Source organism: Mytilus edulis, chromosome 11 (genome assembly GCF_963676685.1).
Source record: "Mytilus edulis chromosome 11, xbMytEdul2.2, whole genome shotgun sequence".
In the NCBI taxonomy this organism is placed as follows: domain Eukaryota; kingdom Metazoa; phylum Mollusca; class Bivalvia; order Mytilida; family Mytilidae; genus Mytilus; species Mytilus edulis.
In genome coordinates this window covers 57,353,510-57,369,966 of record NC_092354.1, presented here as the reverse complement: position 1 = coordinate 57,369,966, position 16,457 = coordinate 57,353,510, and the positions used below count along the sequence as shown (strand labels likewise).

At 31.9% G+C, this 16,457-nt stretch overlaps 3 protein-coding genes across 3 annotated transcripts; 1 reads left to right on the top strand and 2 right to left on the bottom strand.

Annotated features, from left to right (window-relative positions):
* Window positions 1–6,870: 6,870 nt before the first annotated feature.
* Window positions 6,871–8,829, bottom strand: LOC139494413 (uncharacterized). Its single transcript, XM_071282577.1, has one exon. It carries the CDS (start codon window positions 8,827–8,829, stop codon window positions 6,871–6,873), a length of 1,959 nt encoding a protein of 652 aa, XP_071138678.1.
* On the bottom strand, window positions 7,243–11,620 carry LOC139495901 (uncharacterized). Its single transcript, XM_071284308.1, has 2 exons — window positions 9,747–11,620; window positions 7,243–7,372 (listed from the first exon to the last, which is right to left on the bottom strand). Exon 1 carries the CDS (start codon window positions 11,341–11,343, stop codon window positions 9,760–9,762), a length of 1,584 nt encoding a protein of 527 aa, XP_071140409.1. The 5' UTR covers window positions 11,344–11,620; the 3' UTR covers window positions 7,243–7,372; window positions 9,747–9,759.
* Window positions 11,621–12,037: 417 nt separating this feature from the next.
* Window positions 12,038–12,718, top strand: LOC139494412 (uncharacterized). The gene has a single exon (XM_071282575.1). The coding sequence runs from the start codon at window positions 12,038–12,040 to the stop codon at window positions 12,716–12,718; it is 681 nt and encodes a 226-aa protein (XP_071138676.1).
* The last annotated feature ends 3,739 nt before the right edge of the window (window positions 12,719–16,457 follow it).

Here is a 16,457-nt window from a genome sequence, read left to right as displayed (position 1 = left end):
AAGATTTGGACTATTGCGATGCTATAAATTATCTTCTGTCATATAATTTTGATCCTTTTATATATGATACCCTTTATGTTTTATAACAATTATTGAAAATGAGGTAGATATACCTTATAATAGTTTGCCCTCTTCTATGTCTTTACACATAGACTATTTCGAGCAATTAAATAAATCATATATTAGACAAGTAAATAACAACTTGCGTTAAATTATAAAAATCTGTCATTACTAATATCATATTATACACCTTTCATTTATTCTTTATTCATGTTTACTTTATCATTATTACAAAAGATTAAACTATTTCAGTAAAATCCCCATTGATTGTTAATCCCTAAATCGCCTACATAAGTTCAAGTGCGCGAATGAACGCGAAAACTTGCATAATACAAAAAAAATGTATTAGCTCAATGCCATTATAAAATATCTACAAAGAAAGAATTCAATGTGGTATTACCCACTACCTCCGAACAATGAGAAAATATTAAGTCACTTGTTTCTTCATGTAAAGAAAATCGTTAACGAAAATCAAAAGTTTACTAGATCTTAATGTTATGGAATAGAAGATTTAGAAAGACTGGCAGAGGCCGAAATAATAAAAGGAAAAGTCAATTTAATCATTCATGAATTTTCCCACATAGCATATTCCGGATGTAAAGAAACACTGGAAGAAGGATTGAAGCCTTCTATAATCAAACGAATCTTCAAAACTTGGAATTTTAAAGCAAGGGTATTCCATGAGTCGAATATGTTAGGCGAAACCATGAGGGACTCTTTTGAAACTTTCCAAAAAAACAAACCCTGATATCAACTTGACCCCCTCTTATATTTGCGAATTGGTCAATGGTATATAACCGTGTTGTAAGGGATTTTACCGTGTATACGACCTTTGAAAAGTTTATGGCAGCATATTTCCCAAACTTTTGCACTAATTTTTAAACGACTATTAATTAATATTTCTTTAAATTACAGGACAGACATGAGGACATTATTTCTCGTCACCAACCTGTTTGGGTGAACAAGCATTCATTTCAGAAAATGTAGTTTTCGACAAAATAAATTCAATTACGACCATAAGATCGAATTGGTTGGTTACATTTGTCACAAACTTAAAACCTTTTGATAATTTTATAAAGAAACTTTCAAATGACATTGTTCAAACAGCCGCGCTTGCTCAAGAGATAACGAGACGATATGATAAACCGGAAAAGGAAGGATTTAAAATACCTTATCTAATTTAAGGAATGAATTTCGATTACTAACAGATACCCATACTTCGATATTAAGAATTTTTAATGATTATTAGGCTTTACATAGGAATAAACGTAGTGTTTTACCAATTATCTGTAAAGCCATGTGTTTTTTGTTTGGAACTTTAACGGATTCAGACATAAGTGCAATAAAAGGTAACATAAGAGTTCTTGTAGATAATCAAATGAACTTTCTCATGTTTTATCAGAAAATCTTTCAATTTTAAATGTAACAGTCTCCGAAAATAGGCATGCAATTAATTCATTGATAGGGAACTTGCGTGAAATAGATTCTAAACTCGAAAATGTAACAGAAGAATTTGAAAAACAAATAATCGATCTTGAAAATTATATACAAAAGTATGTTCAACTAGATTAAATAACCGGTGAATTAAAATTATTAATGCAGAAAGCAATGTTTTATTCAGAACATTTAGGTTCGCAATTAAATATGTTGTCATTAGGTCATCTTTCACCTAGTACTTTTACTCCAACAAATTTAAAACGACTTTAAAACGAAATTAAAAACAAATTACCTAGATACTTAGAGTTAATATCAGAGGATCCTAATTCAAATTTGTGGTTCTTTTATAGATTGTTGACTTGCACCACTGTACCTTACGATGATAAAATATTAGCCATTATTTTACTTCCGCTTCTCGATTCAAACAATAGGTTCGAGGTTTGTAAAGCATTTAATCCCTATGCCTACGAAAAACAACGATACAAAATTGTTAACAATGGTAGCGAAATTTGATATAAATGAATGTTTTGCAATAAATGCTGAGCGGTCAAAATACGTATTATTAAATAATGATAAAATTAATAAATGTACAGATCGTTTAACAAAATTTTGTTAAATAATAAGTCCTGTTTACCCTATAAATCTAAGTAAGAATTGTGCGATTTCACTATTTATGAAGAAAGAAAATGACATTGATAAATTTTGTAAGGTTTTAGTAGAACCGAGTTCAGTCTTGCCCATGGCAAACTATATTTCGTCAGGATCATGGTTAGTGACGACAAATAGACCACTTGATTTTGCAATTGCTTGTCAAAATTCTAAATATAAAACGACCTTGACAAAAAAGGATTTTCCCTCCAATAAATATTCTGACGCTTAATGAGACATGTACAGCGAAGAATGACTCTATGACATTATTGCCTTTTTATAATCAACAAAGTAAATTTACCTCAACGGACGATTTTTTTACAAGGATAATAAATAATGATTTGACATCCAAAAAGCTATGGGAACCTTTTCACCCGTCTTTTCCGAAATTTAACTTAACAATGTTACCTAAAGAGTTAGATCAAATTAAAGAGATACCAAAGGATGATTTAATTAGCCAATTAAAAAGCTTGAGTCAAATAACTGAGGATAGTGAATTACCAAATTTGGTATATACTTTGATATATTTATTTGGGGCTCTTTTGGTTGGAATACCTATGTTTATTATGTGTAAATATAGACGCAAAGTTAGGTTCTGCTCATCTTGTTCAGCCAGGAGAGGGGGTGGCGAAAAGGTGATGAATATCGCTGCCAAATATGATAAGGTAGGGCATCTGGTGTCGGCAAAGACCGAGGGTGAAGTTACCACCAACAGAGATATAGCCTCTGCACCAATGCTGGTCAACCACAAGGATGATACACAAAATAATATTTATCCAGTGCTGAAGTTGCCGATTATTGACAATTAACATAAATCTATACGATCACATCCAACATGATAATTAATCAAAGTGGACACCGAGAAGTACAATATAGTAAATAATTGTTTAAATAAACTATAACATGTATTTAGTCTTTGAAGGAAGAAAGCAGAATACAGAATTGTAGTGACCGGAAGGGATTTAGGATACCTTGATATATAATCCATATATTCATATTGAACGTTTAATCAACTATATCATGAACTGTGTATTTACAGACGTATGTGGACAATTTTTATTACCACTATTTTATGGTACAAGGAAATAACCATGAACTCTTCGTGACATTGATTTAAGGACAAGACTTTTATGTGTCTAGTCAGTTTTATACACTAGTAGTAGACGATAGTTGTAATTATTGGACAACATAGAACAATTAGAACATTTTTAATAACTGTTTACTTCAGTTGAATTCCGTAACAAAACCTTGTGAAACTAATTAGAATGATGAACCCTAAAATGTGACTTTTAGTTTAATGGAGAAACAGTGCCGACTATTTAAGTTATATTTAGCGACTTTTAGTGAAATATTGAACTATATTTTCAGTACATTAAAAACTAGTCTGGACTGTTGTAAGTTTCAACATTTTTTGGTGTTTTTTTGTTGTTTTTTTGTTGTTTTTTGTTTGTTTCCAGAAATCCGGGAAATAATTAGATTACCTCAATAGAACAAAATGCGTTTGATGGATTAACATCTCTATAGACATTGTAAAAATAAGTGTTGTAGAATTGTATTCATTTAAATCGTCTTTTGAATAACTTTTCAGAATAATGTTAATTAGAACTTTGTTAGTACTAAAACATGTGTTTTAAACGCATGTCAATATTAATATTTGTATTGTAATAGAAAAATGTACTTTATTTGATTTCATATAGTTACTAATTAATACATGTAAAATCTTCTGTGAAAAATATTTTATAGTCAATTATTGTTTAACTACTATATACTTTAAAGCCAAACTTTCATGTTTAATAAGATAATAAGATAATAAGAAACAACAAATAGACTTTTGTTTCAAGTAAATGTCACGCTGTTCTAAGTGACTTTCTGAGAGTACAAATGTTACTTAATTTTGTTTGATAAAGGTTAACAAATTATGTCATAAACTATGGACAATGGTCAACTACATGTAGGCATTATCAATTACAGATAAAGATAATAGATAACTTAAGGCTCAAGACACGCACAAATTAGTATATAAAGTAATCAAGCCGCTATAATGTTAATAGCGAATTTCTTGATATTTTAGTTTGGTTTTTCTTTGCCATTGTTGTCCCGTCCTACTATCATGAGCCTCCCCCATATTGTGCCAAAGGGCATTACAATTGTCGGGTTAATATACCACAACACCAAAACACAACAAATCGTAACACAATAGAATGGTAGAGGACCATGTTCAACAATAGCAAAAAACCTCTGAAACAAGGAAAAACACCAGCTAATTATCACCCACCATCGTATCCAGTTGATGATAACGACACCACAATACCATACGTTGAAGACCAGCCTTTCTTTCAATCATCGCCTATTCATTCCAACAAAAATCACTTTCTTTCGTCGTGGACAGGACAACCTACTTTGCCATCCAGTATCACTCCATTAAGACCATCAATTGTACACCGGCCATCTATTCCATCAGCGTTTGCTAAAAGACCGGCACCTACCACAAATTCACTTCAAACGCCACAACATTTTTCATCATTGTATCCTACCCTACCAATTTCAACTACAACTTGAACAACATCACAAATTTCTTCAACAGTGACTGCTACAACATCCACAACAGTTCCAGTAACTACAGTAGCAGGACCAGGACCAGGAGCAGTAACGGGACCGGGACCAGGACCAATAGCTGGATCAGGATCAGCAGCAACAGCCCATTTCCAAGATATTGATATGCTAAAAGACGTAACCACCTTTTCGCCGGCCCAGCTCTGGTACAAATATGTAATAACCATACTGATATAGATTATTTAGAAGCCACAAATTATTTAGCTGATATCAATTTTGATCCATTCAATTATTCATCTCTTCAAACTGACTGTTTAGAAATTTTATTTAAAAATGAAGAGTTGGATATACCATATAATGATTTGCCCCCCTTTATGAGTTTATATATTTCCTATTATGAAATGTTACACAAGCAATACATCAGACAACTTGGATACTTTCGTTAAATTTAAATTCTGTCAATCGATAAGTATATTATATTTACTATTTATTCAAAGTTTCTAATAAATTTATTTTTTCTTTACAATATTGCAACAGAGTAAAACATTTATATAGGTTCCCCTTCATTTTAAGACTCTCCTCAAATTTCCTACCTTCAAGTGCGCGAATAAACGCGAAATACTTGTATACAAATAAAATGCAATCATCGCTGCCATTGTGATATGTGTATAGATTATACAAAAAAAAAATGTCCCTTGTTTAGGCATGAAAGGGAAAATCGTTAACGTCATGGAAAGTTAACTAGATCTTAATTGAATGATATATTATAATGATCATTGTTTTTAAAATAGTCATTTAATTAAGTATCTTTATGTACATCTGTAAATATTTGAAGGCCTTTAAATCATTGATTTATGTTATATATCCATTTAATTGTATTTCATGTTTTAGTTTTTTTCATTGTGTATTTTATTGTATTATATATATATGTATATGAGAAAAAAAAAATAGAAACAAAACAAAACAAAGAAAACTATTGTGTTATTATTGTTGGTTATTTCATGGTGTTAGTAAATTAAGATTGGTGGAACAATCTCCTTTTCAAAGGGAGAGCGATTATTGTAATAGAAAAATGTACTTTATTTGATTTCATATAGCTACTAATTAATACATGTAAAATCTTCTGTGAAAAATATTTTATAGTCAATTATTGTTTAACTACTATATACTTTAAAACCAAACTTTCATGTTTAATTGGTGAACATAGGAAACAACAAATAGACTTTTGTTTCAAGAAAATGTCACGCTGTTCTAAGTGACTTTCTGAGAGTACAAATGTTACTTAATTTTGTTTGATAAAGGTTAACAAATTATGTCATAAACTATGGACAATGGTCAACTGCATGTAGTCATTATCAATTACAGATAAAGATAATAGATAACTTAAGGCTCAAGACACGCACAAATTAGTATATAAAGTAATCAAGCCGCTATAATGTTAATAGCGAATTTCTTGATATTTTAGTTTGGTTTTTCTTTGCCATTGTTGTCCCGGCCTACTACCTTGAGCCTCCCCCATATTGTGCCAAAGGGCTTTACAATTGTCGGGTTAATATACCACAACACCAAAACACAACAAATCGTAACACAATATTTGCAATAAGACGTCTTTAAGATTAGGTACAACTTCATTTAGGGTTACATAAAATTGGGAAATTTGTTCTCAAATTTTAATTTTATGATAGAATAATACTTACGTAATTGGAAATTACATTAGGATTATCTCCCCCTAATTAGTATTCACACCGCCGATCGCGCTTTAAAATATCAATAAAGCGCTCAGGTATATCGACTCCCACCACGCATGCGTGATTCCCCAGTCTCTCTCGGCGAAAAGTGTTCACCAAAAAAGATTCAAAAGGGGAGGTGGGTGGGAGCCAATTACGTAAGTATTATTCTATCATAAAATTAAAATTTGAGAACAAATTTCCCAATTTTATATTAATTCATAATACTTACGTAATTGGAAATTACATTAGGAGATTTCTAAGCTATCCACAGCTGAAGAATCTTTCTGTACTTTGTATACTGTATTTTCTTCACATCAGTTCAGATATAAATAACACAACACTATACAGTTAAAATTTTTTCTTCCATTTTCTATAAATTTTTCTCCTTTTTTTTTTTTTTCTTTTTTCAGAATTTTCTTCCATATATATACAAAATTCTTATTTACACAGAATTTAAAACTTCAACATCTATGTGACGTAAATAAAAACGAGTAAAGGTTGATTCCTTTGTCCAGTCTGCTGTGTCCATAATAGACTTCACAGATGCGCCGTTAAAAAGTGCCCAAGATGGGCCCAAGGCTCTTGTAGAATGAGCACGAAATTTTTTGTCTTTTTCATTGTAAGCACATTTAATTGCATTAACAATCCAAGACGAAATAGTCTGTGATGTAACCGGTTTATGCGGTTCAATAAAAGATAAAAACAACTTGTTCTCAAACTCACTGTCAGAGTTTCTAAAAGGTGCAGTTTTCTTCAAATAATAATAAATAGAACGCTTCGGATCTAATAATTTATCTGATTGATAAGACGGAATAAAAATCTTGCTGCCAAAATGTTTTGGTCTATCCTGTTTTGATAGTCCATGACGAACAAAAGTCACTCCTTTCTTCTGCACAACAATCGACTCTTCTCCAATACACAAAGATTGTAAGTCACTGCATCTCCTGAAAGAAGTAATTGCAATTAAAAATGCAGTTTTCCAAGAAATAAACTTCAAATGAGCATGTTTCATTGGTTCAAAAGGTGCTTGTTTTAATTTTTTTAAAACTAAGGGTAAGTCCCATTCAGGTAAAAGCACTACTTTTGGAGGTCTCGAGTTAAAAACACCCTTTATAAGACGAGTTATATAAGGATGTTGTCCTACTGGAATTTTCCCAATTGGAGCTAGGAATGAGGATAACATAGATCTATAACCAGCTATGGTTCTATACTGAAGACCTTCTGAGAATAAATATGTCAAAAACTCAGCCGCCTCCGTCAAAGAGGCACTATAGGGATCAATTTCCCGTCTACTACACCAGCTATTGAATTTTCGAAATTTGACAGAGTAATCTTTTTGAGTCCCAGAGCGCCATGAGGCTCTGAGTAATTTTCTAGTTTCTTTAGAAAAACCTTTCTCTTTAAACTGTTTGTCGATAAAAACCATGCAGTCAGATTGAATACTGCTGGATTTGGATGAAATATGTTTGTTTTTGGCTGGTGTAATAGATCCTCCCTGACTGGCAGGCTCCTTGGATAATCTATTATGTACTTCAGAAGATTTGTGTACCAATGTCTGCGCGGCCAATGTGGGGCTATTAGAATTAACTGACAATTGTACTTTGTCATGTGTTGAAGTATTTTTGGTATTAGACAAATTGGAGGGTAAGCATATGCATACATGTTGTTCCAAGGAATTGTTAGAGCATCTATTGCATAAGCCTGAGGGTCTGGGTTCCAGGAGCAATAGATCTGTGTTTGTCGATTTTTCGCAGAGGCGAAAAGATCTATGTGAGGTGTCTCCCAAATCTGAAACATTGCATGTGTTATCTCTTTGTTTAATGACCATTCCGTTGGTTGAATTTTTACCCTGCTTAAATGGTCTGCTAGAATGTTCTTTTTTCCTGCAATGTGTGCAGCTTTCAGAAAAATTTGATTTTCTAGCGCTAATTGCCAAAGTTTCCAAGTTCTCATACACAGCTGAGGAGAACGAGTGCCTCCTTGTTTGTTTATGTAACGAACAACGGTTGAATTGTCTGACCGAATAAGAACATTTTTGTTTATCAAATTTGGGAGAAAATGTTTTACAGTTAGAAAAACTGCCTCCATTTCTAAAGAATTTATGTGGAGAAGTTTTTCTTCTACTGACCATGTACCCTGAACTATGAGACTGTTGTTGATGTGACCTCCGTACCCTGAATTTGATGCGTCTGTTGTTACTGTTATTGACGTTTCCCAAGGTGTTATTGATCTGCCTATGACCAAATTTTCTATTTTTAACCACCATCTGAGGTGACCTTTTAGATGTTTCGAAAAAGGAATTTTTATTCCTAGATTTTGACAAACTGGTTTCCAATGATAAAGGAGGTGTAACTGAATTGGTCTCATAAAGAGTCTTGCATTTGGAATTAATTCTATGCATGAAGCCATAATACCTAATAATTGTAGAAAATCTCTTGCTGTTGCTTGATTTTGCTTGTTTAAGATAAGTTCTACTGCAGAAAGGAGTTTTGACACCCTTTCTGATGTAGGACGAACCATTCCCTCTTTTAGAGAAAACAGTGCTCCTATGTATGTTATTGATTGTGTTGGAATTAGGCTTGACTTTTCTAGATTTACTACAAATCCTAAATTTGTTAGGAGTTTTAGCGTTTTCTCTCGATCTGAAATCAGCATTTTTTTGGTCTGATTTAGCAAAAACCAATCGTCTAGATAAGTTGCTAGACGAATATTTTGGGCTCGTAAATGAGCTGCCACTACAGAACACACTTTTGTGAAAATTCGTGGTGCTGATGTTGGACCGAAGCACAGCACCCGAAATTGGTAACACTGATTGTTGACACAAAATCTTAGATACTTTTTGTGTGTTTCGTGAATTGGTATGTGAAAATAAGCATCTTTCAGATCTAGAGAAATTGCCCAATCTCCTTTTTGTACTAAGTTTAAGACACTGTTTAGAGAATCCATTTTGAAGTGTTTTTTCTGGAGACACTTGTTCAGAGGTTTTAAATTTATGACAGGTCTCAAATCGCCTGTCTTTTTTGGTACTAGAAAAAACGTACTGTAAAAACCGTAGTTTTTTTCTTTTACAGGTACATTTTCTATAGCGTTTTTTCCAAAAAGTTGATCTATTTCTGTTAACAGAATAGGTAAATCTTTCGCAGGAACATTTGTTTTCTTTATTCCTGTTTGTGGGATTTTCCCCGAAAATTCCAATTTGTAACCCTCTTTTATTATTTTTAAAACCCAACTGTCGTTTGTTATTTTTGCCCAATTTTGCCAAAAAAGTTTTAAACGACCTCCTACAGGTATCTCTGGATTCTGACATAAAATATTTACCTGCTTTTTGTAGTCATTTAGATCTACCATTGCCACGAAAAGAACCTTTCTTTTCACCATCAGCCTCTTTTCTACCAGAACCAAAGCGTCTGAAATTAGGTTTAAATCCACCTTTGTTTTCACTAGGTTTAGCTGCTACCTTAGGAATACGAAAATTGGAAAAGTCATTTTTAGCTACTTTAGGACCATTAGTGTCTTGGCTAGTATGAATGATAGCACTCTTCCTCTTAAAACTTGAAGTTGAGGTAGCTGATTTACGAGTTAACTCTGGTAGTAAATCTTTGATTTGTTTGTTTGTCTCTGAACGATTTTTCAGTTTCTCTTCAAAATCTTTCCCAAGAACACCATCACTTGACAATTTAAGAGATAAAAACTTATCATTAAGCTCAGTTATGTCCTCTAGACCTGTATCTAACAAAGTAGCTTTCCTACGGATCAGATGATGAAATGCACCTGTTCTAGCTGTTTGATCCATAGATTTCACTGACATGGCAAAAATGTCTTTGACCATTTGTACAAGTAAATCAATATTTGGTTCAGAATCATTGAGTTTTTCCATTAATGAACCCAAGGCTTGTTGCATGTATGCCGTTATAATCAAACCCATTCTAGCTGCTGACTGACCTTTGAAAGCCATATTTTCAAAAATTTTCTCGGGTTTAGAAAAAAGTTTATTATGAGCTTTACCAGCATTAGGACCATGTCGTTTACACAGTAAAGTTTGAGTAATGTCATCTAGTTTTGGTAAGTTAAGAATATCAGCTGATTTATCACTCACTGGAAAACTAGCCCTATATTCCTCTTTATAAGTTGACAATAATAAAGGATTATCACAGTGCCATGATTGATTCAAAATATTAATCTGACTTTGATCCAGAACAATACCAGCTTCAGATTTGTCTGGTTTAGTTTTGGCATCTTCACCAAAAATGTCACCAAGGATATCTCTACTGACATTTTCAGTATCAAGAGAGTCCTTATCAACTACCGAATATCTCTGAAAACGGTTGTGTGTACTGTTTTTCACAGAAGAATGTTGGGATTCATTGTCAGAATCTAAATCTAAATCAAGACCCCTTCTTTCGTCTCTATCTGGTTGAAGGGAAATTGCATCATCAATGTCATTATCATGATTTGCAACACTAGCATGTCTGAGAGAATTTTGCCCACCTGACGTGGCAATGTCCCTCGAGTCCTGAGAAATGTTCTGCCCACCTGAAGTGGCAATTTCTCTGTCCGTTTCTATTTGTCCACCTGAAGTGACAGTTTGAGAAACGAACTTCTCGAAAAGAGGTAGAAAAATGTCCATTCGAGAATTCACCGAATTAACAGTCTCTTTGACACTAGAAATTTCTGCCCTCAATTCATTTTCTATGTTTACAGACAAACCTGTTGTTGACATCGTCTCCGGTTCCTCTGATACTTCTTTAGCACACGTGCTGCTAGCTTTACGAGACTTACTTGTCGTCTTTTTACGACTTCCGGTCTGTTTACCTGACGATTTCTCGTTTTTATTATCAGAGCGAGACGGAGTAGCTTTAGGAGAATTTGCTTCTTCACTTGCCGAATTAATGGCCGTAATGAAAGCTTCTGCCATGTTGACAATGAAAAGCGTCTATCTCAAAAACTTAAAATTAAACTATGAAAATACACGATATATAAATCAAAAAAGTTACATTTCCGTGAGGAAAAAATAAAGCGTGTGAACACTTTTCGCCGAAGAAGAAGACTGGGGAATCACGCATGCGTGGTGGGAGTCGATATACCTGAGCGCTTTATTGATATTTTAAAGCGCGATCGGCGGTGTGAATACTAATTAGGGGGAGATAATCCTAATGTAATTTCCAATTACGTAAGTATTATGAATTAATATAAAATGAATATCCTTGTTTGTAAGTTACCTATTAGGAACAAGTTAGTCCAATTCTTTTTGCCGTGTTCTGTTGGATAATCTTATTCCGGTACAAATTTATAATAATTTATATTTAAATTAAAAAAAAAAGGTTTAATTGAATGGTAATTATTATTGTTATTATATTATTTTTAATTTGAATTGTAGTATTTAATTATTGTTTTCAATTTATTTTGACTATAATATTTGTACTGTGAAATTTGATTATAATTATAATATCATATTATAGCGTATTTCTTGAGTTTTCTAGTGTGGTTTTCTTTTCCGTTGTTGATTCCGGCCTCCTACCGTGAACCTCCTCTTTGATTGCGCCAAAAGGTATTACAATTGTCGGGTACAACATATTATAACATCACAAAAAATATATAAACACAATATAATGGTAGAGGACTATGTATTAAACGGAAGGAAACCACATAAGCCAGGGAAAAAAACGCCATCAAATTACATCCAGCATCAACAAATTCAGGCGAAACTTGATTCAGCGTTTGATAATCTAGATATTTTTGATACTGACAACGTTGTCAATTTCAAAACTGATATTCCACCATCGTATCTTGCTGAAGATTGTGACAACAATACAACCATTCCATACGACGACCAACCCTTTTTACAGTCATCACCAATTCATCATAACAACAGTAACCATTTTCTTTCATCGTGGACAGATTATCCTACAGCACCTATCTACATCACACCTTTCAGACAATCCATTATCCGCATCCCAGCTATTCCATCCTCTTTCAATACAAGACCACCACCTCCAACAAATCGTCCTCAAACGCCTCAACATGTTTCTTCATTATATCCTTCTTTGCAGACATCGACACCATCTCCAGTTTCCAGTGCCACTTTAACATCAACTGTAAACACTGTCACATCTACCATATCAACAGCAGTTTCAACATCATTACCAACAACTACAACCACTGGACCAGGAGCAACAATAGGAACAGGCGTAAGAGCTATAACAACCACAACAACCACAACAACATCATCAACCTCCACAATTTCGTCAGGTAGGACAGTACTGCCTCCTACAAACAGTCATCTATTTTGAAAATTGAGACATTTAAAGGTGACAATACTCAAAATCCAAAGACTTGGTTAATTAATTTAACCAATACTGAAGTTTTTATGAAGTTATTCAAACTTTCAAATACGGTTTCATTACACTTTATACAAATGAACACAGAACTGTCGATTTCTGGTTAGGAACTAAATCCGTTTAATTTTCTTGAAGATTAGAAATGTTCATGCATGTGATCCAGACATGGGGTCAATTACATTTGAAAGTAATTAATTACATTCAATTACAATTACAAAATCTTCAATTAAATTACACATTACATTTGACTTTTTTTACCAATGTAATTAATTACATTCCAATTACTTGGCAAATGTAATTAATTACTTCAATTACATTTGAAAGGAAATTTAAGATAAAACATTGAAAACATGCATTTATTCTATGATATGTACATAAGTATTATACATTGCTCTATAGTTATAACAATTAGACAGTGTTCAACTAGTATATACATTTTTGTATTGTGTCATATAACTTATTTAAGCATTTTCCCATTACATTTGACCATCATCAGCTTTTCAAATGTTCCATCAGCCAGTCTGCACCTTTCAACCGATTTTTCATGTAGAAGTTTCGAAGATAAATGCTTTCTGCTAGGCACTTGATACTTAGTGTCAGCTTTTTCCATCAAGTTTTTAAATTCTTCACTTTCGACAATAGAGAGTGGTAAAAGATCCCCAGCTATGAACATTATAAGAGCATTTGTCATTTCTAACTGTTTTGGATCAGACGGTGAATATTTTACACTTTTTTTTATGCATTGTGTCAATGTTGGTTGAATTTCTTTATTCTCAGAATGCAGAATGTACAAATCTCTGTGTTTTCTCTGAAAATTACAAAAGGCCTTATTTAATATCTTGAAAATATTAAATTGTTTTAATTTACCTATTGAAATTTTACATTTATTTAAATTTATTTGATTGTAAATGATACAAAAAAAGAGCACTATTTTTTATTTTTTGAAATGATTTTCATTTTTATCCCAGCTTATTCAAATTATTTATCTTAAATAAGTGATTTAGAAATCTGACTTCTTAAAACAAAAATAAACTTTAGTTTTAATCACAACTAATTAATTTAATAAACAAAATATTTTCCAAATTTAAATGTAAGCTATTAGAGGATATAAGATAAATGAAATCTGATTAGAAATGAAAAAGAAGCATTATGAATTTATTAATTTTTAAAATTCTTATATAGTATTACCTTCATATGTGTAACAAAGTTGGATGTAACTTTATAACTTCCACTAATGAGGGTGCCACAATGCATACATTTTCCTTTGAAAGTATTTCCATTTTGGAAGTCATCAGGAACAGTAAAATGTTCCAGTACACTCTTGGAGCTCATTTTTAAATCTGATAAAATGTTTTCTTTCAACATTCATATATATAGTGAACAAATTTTGCAAGTGAGATTTTGTCATATGCATTATCCCTTCAAGAATTTAAACATGTACCTATAGGCCCTAGGGGTATATTTATCTCTCTCTAATTAGCCTTATATCTGTTTAACATAACTGTTATAAAAACAGTCATTATATAGTTTGTAATAAAACAAATAGCCAGAGGTTATATTTATTGGTTATTTAAGTCCTTGAATAAAGTTAATTATGTTAAATCAATGTCTTAAAATATCTATCTAAATCTACTAATTAAGGTCAAGACAGTGACTTCCTAGTGGTTTCTTTTAAAATTATGGCATGTGTCTACATTTTTTTTATCATTCAATACAAAATGAAGAATCTACCATGGTTGTGTTAATACAGAAAGTATACTGTGAAGGCTTTTCTTTGTCAGCTTACAACATTTGTTAAGATTATTGCTTTTAATAATTTTTTGAGAAAACACAAGATTTAATCTTTTGATCCAAAATTTCAAATGTAATTGACTTGTAATTGAAAAGTAATTGTCAATTACAGGCAATTTTGGCTATGTAATTAATTACATTCAATTACATGTAATTGAAAAAATGCTCAATTACACATTACATTCAATTACATGATAAATTGTAATTAATTACAGTCAATTACAATTACATATTTCAATTACCCCATGTCTGATGTGATCCTGTTGCATTTAAAATGTGTGCAATCGATATCAATGAAGATCAGGAAATTACAAGAAAACAAATTTTTAACAGGTATATAGATGGTCCCAAGAAATGTATACCTTTATAGTTATTTAAACTTAAACGTTAATTATCAAGGCTTAATTAATCACCTGAAAAAAGCAGGTATTAATCTTTAAAAGAGGGCCCTTTAAAGTTAAATAGTTCCATTAATATTAAATGAGGATTAATATAGAAACCCAGTTATATTGTCTATGTTGTTTCAGTTTCATCAAGTAGATATCATTAATAAAGAAACTTAACAGATAATTGATATTGCGTATAGTTAAAATGTCAAATTATCAAAGTGTGTTCCAGGTAATTTTTATACAGGTAAATAAAAATAATTTTGACATTAACAGTTCTTATATAAGAATACAACTTGAAAGAGTTAAATACGGGATTTTCATTTCGTAAAAATATTAAGTCTGTACTAATAAATAATATTGAAATCAAATTATCAATCCGCCTTATTAGAGTTAAATACATAATTCTCATTTCGTAAAGAGATAAACATCTGGAACGCGTCGATTACGACAAGGAAAACAAACTTTAAATTTAGTGTTTCGAAAGGTAAACGGACAGAAAGTCACAGGACAAAAAGTCACAGGACATAAAGTCACAAATTTGGTAGGACAAAAAGTCACAAATAATTTATTGACAATTGTTTTGATATATAAGAATATATCTTGAAATATTTACTTTTAAATACATATATTCATATTAAAGTTTAGGAAATGTGTCATTATACTTGAAAAATGAAGATTTATTTAATTTAAATCATGCAAAAGATGTTTTTCTTGGTCCCATGAAGCCATTTAAGTGCCAAGTCACTTTGACATTTTGTTTTTTTAACAATTATTTGTTAATCTTTGATAATTTTTTGATATATTTTGTTTAAAAAGTTGGTTTATATACAATAGTTTAAGAAAAATACAAAAATATTTTTGTAGAAATAGGCGTTTTTTATTCAAAGAAAATAATCAGTAAAAATGAATTGTGACTTTTTGTCCGTGACTTTTTGTCTGTGACTTTTTGTCTTTTGACTTTCTGTCCTACATTCTTTCGAAATGCACCGAAGTTGTGGCAGAAATTCTAAAAATTACGATTCAAGCCTAGATGAATTCATATAATTGACATTGCGTACAGTTAAAATGTCAAATGATCAAAGTTTGTCCCTAAGTAATCAATACACAGGTAAATAAAAATAATTCTGACGTTAATAGTTCTTATGCTGAATACAATTTGAAAGAGCTATGTACAGGATTCTCATTTCGTAAAGATATTAAGCCTTTAATAATAATAATATTGAAATAAAATTATCAATCCGCCTTGACCGATCTATGTGATACTGCAGGTAGTACTGATAACGAGAGGCTCTCCGATGGTGATCGTAACATTTATTATGAAACAGCCAGTCTACCAATGTAATCGTAAGAAAAAATGAAGTGCCTCTACATGGCTGCGCTGTACAAAAGTATGATTTTCGTTTTTGAGAAATCCTACTTCTAACATGCTGCTAGCATGTTTACGTGTCAACATATGGTGGGTGCCAGGTAATTAACTAGGCTACGTCACATACAGGTAACCAAAAATAACA